Raw genomic sequence first — 6,898 nt, 5'->3', positions numbered from 1 at the left:
TAGACCCCGTAAGCAAGAGGAGGTGATGAACCAGGCCTCCGGCCTCTATGCTGACCCTTGCCCACCTGGGTGCTCTATTCACGCGACATTCACACCCATACCGTCCTAGGGTGGGCGGGTGACCCCAGGGTGCAGCTCTGGCCATGGGGGACCCTGAATCGGGACAGCTGTCCACCGGGGCGGAAGCCATGCAAAGCATCCTGGGTCCATGGGGGCCGGCCAACGCCAGAACTCTCTTCTTCATCCTCTTCCTCAATCTTTCTCTCTCTCTCTCTCATTTTTTTTTTTTTTTTGCAAAAGGAGGGGAGAAGGGGCAAAAAAAAAAAATGCTGCACTGTGCGGCGAGGCCGGTGAGTGAGCGGCGCGCGACCAATCAGCGCCCGCCGTTCCGAAAGTTGCCTTTTATGGCTCGAGCGGCCGCGGCGGCGCCCTATAAAACCCGGCGGCGCGACGCGCAGCCAACTGTCGAGACCGCGTCCACGCCGCGAGCACAGCCCCTCGCAGCTCTTCCGCCGCCGCCGCCGGTCCACGCCCGCCTCCCAGGTAAGCCGGGGCGCCCGCCCGGCCCGAGTGCCCGGCTCCGGTGCCCGGCCGCTGCGGAGACGCGGGGAGCGCCCAGGCGCCCCGGGGGACGCGTGGGGGTGGGGCGGGTGGTCCCTCGCAGAGCCGCTCGGGCCACAGTGCAACAGATGCACCCGCGTGTGCGCGGCGCAGGCGCCTGCACGCCCCGAGCAGCCCCGCAGTGCAAAACCCCGACTGGGGTTGAGGCGCAGATCTCGGGGGCCCGCGCGGGCCGTGGTGTGGGCACTTGGGGGAGCCGCTCTGTTCGGCCTGCGGGTGGGTAACTGCATTCCTCCGCACTGTGGCGGGGCGACCGCCGCTACCATCCGGGGGTGCTTGCCGTCGAGCCCCGGTGGCCCGCGGGCCTTTTGTGTCTGAAACCCGCTGCTGGTTCACGTCTGCTGGGCGGGCGCGGCAGGGCCAAGCCTGGCCCCGGCTCTGGGGGAGGGGGCTGGGATGCTTCTGCGCGTGCGCGCTGGCGGGGTTTGGGTAGTGCTGCGCGTGCGTAGCGAGACCTGAGGCGTAGCAGCGTCCTCCCCCCTCCTCTGGGTTGAGGGCGTGGCCGCTGGCCGGAAGGGGTGGGGTCGCCGCGGACTCTAGGGCGCATGCGCGCGCTTCCTGCCGGGTGTGGCTGTCTTTTGCGCTCTCGGCGCGCGCGCGCGCACTCCTGACCAGCTCGCCAGGCGCTGTCTGAACGAGGCGGGAGGGGGCGTGGCCTGCGCCCGGTGGGGAGGGGGTGGGGGCCTGGCTTCCTGCCGCGCTCTGCGGGGCCGCCTCCGACCAGCGTTTGCCTTTTATGGTAATAACGCGGCCGGCCCCGGCTTCCTTTGTCCCCCGAGCTGGGCGCGCGCACCCGCGCCCCCTGGCGGCCCAGGGCCGCGGCGTGCCGGAAGTGGGCAGGGCGGGGGCGGCTGAACTTTTTTTTTTTTGAGACCCGGTGGTCACCAGGCTTCTCTTTTCGTCCAGCTCACCATGGATGATGATATCGCTGCGCTCGTTGTGGACAACGGCTCCGGCATGTGCAAGGCCGGATTCGCCGGTGACGATGCTCCCCGGGCCGTCTTCCCTTCCATCGTGGGGCGCCCGCGGCACCAGGTAGGATGGCTGGCTGCTGGCCTCGGGGACCATGGCAGGGACCCTTCCCCGCTGTGTTGTTAGAAGGGGGACTTGGGGCGAGACATCCCGGATGGGGCTCTTTGGGAAGGGGCGGTGTCCGCTGACACCGCTTGCTCTCCTCTTGGCAGGGTGTGATGGTGGGCATGGGCCAGAAGGACTCCTACGTAGGTGATGAAGCTCAGAGCAAGAGAGGCATCCTGACCCTGAAGTACCCCATTGAACACGGTATCGTCACCAACTGGGACGACATGGAGAAGATCTGGCATCACACCTTCTACAACGAGCTGCGTGTGGCCCCCGAGGAGCACCCCGTGCTGCTCACCGAGGCCCCCCTCAACCCCAAGGCCAACCGTGAAAAGATGACCCAGGTGAGTAGACGCGGGTGGTTGTCCTCCGTCTTTCCCTTCCTTCCTTTGCCACACCCTCTTCTCACTTGATCTTTTCTTCTGCCATTCTCCCATAGGACTTTCTTCTCTGAGCTGAGTCTCATTGGACCTTGCAGGTTCTGCTTTTTCTCAGATGAGGTCTTTCTTGCGATTGCCTTTCTGACTAGGTGTTTAAACAAGTACAGTGCTGTGGGTGTAGGTACTAACATTGACTCGTGTGATAAAGCTAATGAGGCTGGCATAAAGTGGCCTTGGAGTGTGTATTCCATAGGTGAACAGTGGGTCTAAATAGAACCCCCTTCCTGAAACTCCCAGCACACTTCCTTAGCTGTGTTCTTGCACTTTCTGCATGTCTCCAGTCCATCCTGACTGCCGCTGGTGGCTCGAGATGACCAGGCCTCTCTCTCCCTACAGATCATGTTCGAGACCTTCAACACCCCAGCCATGTACGTGGCCATCCAGGCCGTGCTGTCCCTGTATGCCTCTGGTCGTACCACTGGCATCGTGATGGACTCCGGCGATGGGGTCACCCACACTGTGCCCATCTATGAGGGCTACGCTCTCCCCCATGCCATCCTGCGTCTGGACCTGGCTGGCCGGGACCTGACAGACTACCTCATGAAGATCCTGACCGAGCGTGGTTACAGCTTCACCACCACAGCCGAGCGGGAAATTGTGCGTGACATCAAGGAGAAGCTGTGCTACGTCGCCCTGGACTTTGAACAGGAGATGGCCACTGCTGCATCCTCCTCTTCCCTGGAGAAGAGCTACGAGCTGCCTGATGGCCAGGTCATCACCATTGGCAATGAGCGGTTCCGTTGCCCTGAAGCACTCTTCCAGCCTTCCTTCCTGGGTAAGTTGGGGTAACCTTCTGGTCCCTTCTTCCGTATCCCAGGGTAACCCATAAGGACCCTGCTGGAAGTTAAATATGCCTCCATTCTTTCCTCTCAGGCATGGAATCCTGCGGGATCCACGAAACTACCTTCAACTCCATCATGAAGTGTGATGTTGACATCCGCAAGGACCTGTATGCCAACACAGTGCTGTCTGGTGGTACCACCATGTACCCAGGCATTGCGGACAGGATGCAGAAGGAGATCACAGCCCTGGCGCCCAGCACAATGAAGATCAAGGTGAGCTCAGCCTCTGGTCATGGCCATGTGCCCTGTGGTTGTCAGAGCAGTGTGTTGCTCTGAGCCCTACCAAATAGGGGATGGGAGTGCAGCGATGCCCAGGCCCCTCACCACCGCTGTCCCTTCTCTCCACAGATCATCGCGCCCCCTGAGCGCAAGTACTCTGTGTGGATCGGCGGCTCCATCCTGGCCTCGCTGTCCACCTTCCAGCAGATGTGGATCAGCAAGCAGGAGTACGATGAGTCTGGCCCCTCCATCGTCCACCGCAAATGCTTCTAGGCGGACTGTTACCGAGCTGCGTTACACCCTTTCTTGACAAAACCTAACTTGCGCAGAAAACGAGATGACATTGGCATGGCTTTATTTGTTTTTTTTTTTTCCTTTTTTTTAATTTTTAAATTTTTGTTTTTTTGTTTTTGGCGCTTTTGACTCAGGATTTAAAAACTGGAACGGTGAAGGTGACAGCAGTCGGTTGGAGCAAGCATCCCCAAAGTTCTACAATGTGGCCCGAGGACTTTGATTGTACATTGTTCCTTTTTTTTATAGTCATTCCAAGTATCCCATGAGATACATGGCTACAGGAAGTCCCTCGCCCTCCCAAAAGCCGCCCCGCTCCCGTAAGGAGGATGGCCCAGTCCACACCCTGAGTCCACGCAGGGGAGGCGACAGCATTGCTTTTGTGTAAATTATGTACTGCAAATTTTTTTTAATCTTCGCCTTAATACTTTTTTTTATTTTTGTTTTTTATTTTGAGTGGTCAGCCATCGTGACCCCCTTTTTTTGTCCCCCCAACTTACGATGTATGAAGGCTTTTGGTCTCCCTGGGAGTGGGTTGAGGTGTGGAGGCAGCCTGGGCTTTGCCTGTACACTGACTTGAGACCAGTTCAATAAAAGTGCACACTTTACAAACAGGCAAGCATGGCTCTGTGGCATTGCTGGGTGTGGGCAGACTGGGTGACACTGGAGGGGAGGCTCTAACACACCTGAGGAAGGAGGTGGGCTTTGGCTAAGGGCTTTGCACTTGACAGTCAGCCTTGGGTGAGTGGGGTTTTAAGGCTCTCAGCCCTTAGTTGAGTTACCCTCATTTCTTTGGGTTTTGAAGTCAGTACTTCATGAGTTAGGATGTTGGCTTCTCCAAGGCCATCATGGGGGTAGGTCACTCCCACTCTGCACTTGAGATGGACAGAGTAGGTAAGTGGAGTTTCTAGGTCACAGCCTTGCCCTCTTGTCGGCACTAAAGGCAAGTGGGACCACTAAAGGCAAGTGGGACGTAAGGGTCCCAGCAGGGGCTGAGGCTCAGGGCCCATCCCTACTAGCTTTCTGGTGCCCCCTTGCAGTTTCTAGGGTAGGGGAGTGGGCCAGATAGCTGGGAGGGGAATTGTGACTTGGGACTGGAAGGTAGCTAGTGACAGGGGGCTGGTTTGCCCTGTCAGTTTTCTGGTTAGGTCCTGCTGGGGCCTCTGCCAGGGCTGTGGGGCAGGGAGGCTCCTCCTGTTCCAGTGGGAGACCAGGGTTTGACCTGTGACAGCTGCTGTTCCAGAGGAGGAAGTTCCTGCCTCTGACTTGCAAGAGTCCCTGGCCATCTGTGGAGGAAAGGCAGTCCCATGGCGGGGCAGGTCTAGCTTCCACTAGTAGTGAGCCATTAGCTCAGGAGCTATGCAAGCAAGCCCTGTGTTGGGCCACTTGGGGTGCCAACTCTTTGCTAGGCCTGAGGCTTCTAGGAAGGCCTCCATAATGACTACCTACCTACCCACTTGTTCATCCACCGACCCTCCACTCAGCCATTCACTCATTCAACCACTCTGGTAGTACAATGGGGAGCAAACCAAATGGTAGCCTGTGACTTTGGGAGGCATCCAATGTAGGACAGAGACTATGAATGTGGACAAATGTGTATACAATTAGAAGAGGCCGTTGGCATTGTCAGATACGGTCCGGTTTGAGGTAGACACGCTAGAACTTAGACTAGGGCTGGAGAGATGGCTTGGCGGTAAAGTGGTAAAGGTCCTTCCTTGCAAAGCCAAAAGACCCAGCTTTGACTCCTTGGGACCCAAGTTAGCCAGATGCACAAGGTGGCACATGCATCTGGCGTTCACATTTGCAGTGGCTGATGATCCTGAAGCGCCCATTCTCCATCCATCCACCTCTTTCCCTCTTAACAAAATCAAAAATATATATTACTAATAGAAAACAAAACACACTCATGTCAGGGCGTGATGGCACACGCCTTTAATCCTAGCACAAGGAGGCAGAGGTAATAGGATTGCTGTGAATTTGAGGCCACCCTGAGACTACATAGTGAAAATGCAGATAAAAAAAAAACATTTTGCCTTTTTTTGGAGCAAAACGAACCTTGCAGACTGGGTAAGCAGGTCTCAGAGGCCAGCAGATGGTGTGGTTTGTGTGTCAACAAGCCTCCAGTTGACTAAGGACAGAAGCTCTCAAGACAGAACAGGACATGGGTTAGTTGCCAAGTCCCTATTTGAGCAGCTAGAGGGGAGCTGTTGCACAGGTGATCCATCAGTCTTTACCATTAAAGGCTCTGGAAATGTAAGCTTTGCCATTGGAGCGCCTCTGACCCTGCCCCTTATTCCCTGGGACCAGTAGGCAAGCTGGCTACTCAAGGCCTGGTTTTCTTTTTTAATTTTTTTTTAATTTGAGAGCGACAGACACAGAGAGAAAGACAGAGAGAGGGAGAGAGAGAGAATGGGCACACCAGGGCTTCCAGCCTCTGCAAATGAACTCCAGACGCGTGTGGCCCCTTGTGCATCTGGCTAACGTGGGACCTGGGGAACTGAGCCTCGAACCGGGGTCCTTAGGCTTCACAGGCAAGCGCTTAACCGCTAAGCCATCTCTCCAGCCCAAGGCCTGGTATCATTTAGCCCAGGCTGGTCTTTCATTTCTGATCATCTTGCCTCCACCTTCCAAATTCTGGGATTACAGGTATGTGCCACCGGGCACCATTTACACAGGGCTTTTGTCCAGTCTAAGCAAGCTTCCTACTAATTGAGCTATATCCCCAGTCCCTCTATCATCAAATATATATATATATATATGTGTGTGTGTGTGTGTGTGTGTGTGTGTGTACTTGAGAGAGATAGAGAATGGGTGTGGTGCCTGGGCCACTAGCCACTACAAACCAACACCAGATACGTGTTACCTTGTGCAACTGGCTTTATGTGGGTACTGGAGAATTGAACCTGGGTCCTTTGGCTTTGCAGGCAAGTAAGTGCCTTAACCACTAAGCCATCTCTCCAGCGCCAGCTTTTAATTTTTTAAATTAATTTTTAATTTTTTAATTTTATTTATTTTATTTTTTTATTTATTTGAAAGTGACAGACAAAGAGACAGATACAGAGAGAGAGAGAGAATGGGCACACCAGGGCCTCCAGCCACTGCAAACGAACTCCAGACGCATGTGCCCCCTTGTGCATCTGGCTAACGTGGGACCTGGGGAATCGAGCCTTGAACCTGGGTCCTTAGGCTTCATAGGCAAGTACTTAACTGCTAAGCTATCTCTCCAGCCCTAAATTTTTATTTATTTATTTGAGAGAGAAAGAAAATGGGTGCACCAGGGCTTCCAGCCACTGCAAACGAACTCCAGATGCGTGAGCCTCCTTGTGCATCTGGCTAACGTGGGTCCTGGGGAACTGAGCCTCAAGCCAGGGTCCTTAGTCTTCACAGGCAAGCGGCAAGTGTTTA

The 6,898-nt window shown here is 55.6% G+C and overlaps 1 protein-coding gene across 1 annotated transcript; it reads left to right on the top strand.

Annotated features, from left to right (window-relative positions):
• Positions 1-468: 468 nt before the first annotated feature.
• On the top strand, positions 469-4,112 carry Actb (actin beta). The gene is made up of 6 exons (XM_045144008.1): positions 469-543; positions 1,528-1,656; positions 1,806-2,045; positions 2,478-2,916; positions 3,015-3,196; positions 3,332-4,112. The coding sequence occupies exons 2-6, from the start codon at positions 1,534-1,536 to the stop codon at positions 3,473-3,475; spliced, it is 1,128 nt and encodes a 375-aa protein (XP_044999943.1). The 5' UTR covers positions 469-543; positions 1,528-1,533; the 3' UTR covers positions 3,476-4,112.
• Positions 4,113-6,898: the final 2,786 nt, after the last annotated feature.

The sequence above is a fragment of the Jaculus jaculus genome, chromosome 2 (assembly GCF_020740685.1).
Source record: "Jaculus jaculus isolate mJacJac1 chromosome 2, mJacJac1.mat.Y.cur, whole genome shotgun sequence".
NCBI classification, from domain to species: domain Eukaryota; kingdom Metazoa; phylum Chordata; class Mammalia; order Rodentia; family Dipodidae; genus Jaculus; species Jaculus jaculus.
Note: the sequence above shows the minus strand (reverse complement) of the source record. Positions and strands in the feature narration are given on the sequence as shown.

Excerpts from the sequence above, each read along its gene's own strand:
- Actb (XM_045144008.1), top strand. The coding sequence starts at position 1,534 with ATGGATGATGATATCGCTGCGCTCGTTGTGGACAACGGCTCCGGCATG. Across the intron at positions 1,657-1,805 it reads TGGGGCGCCCGCGGCACCAG|GGTGTGATGGTGGGCATGGG; the intron begins GTAGGATGGCTG and ends TCCTCTTGGCAG. Across the intron at positions 2,917-3,014 it reads CTTCCAGCCTTCCTTCCTGG|GCATGGAATCCTGCGGGATC; the intron begins GTAAGTTGGGGT and ends CTTTCCTCTCAG.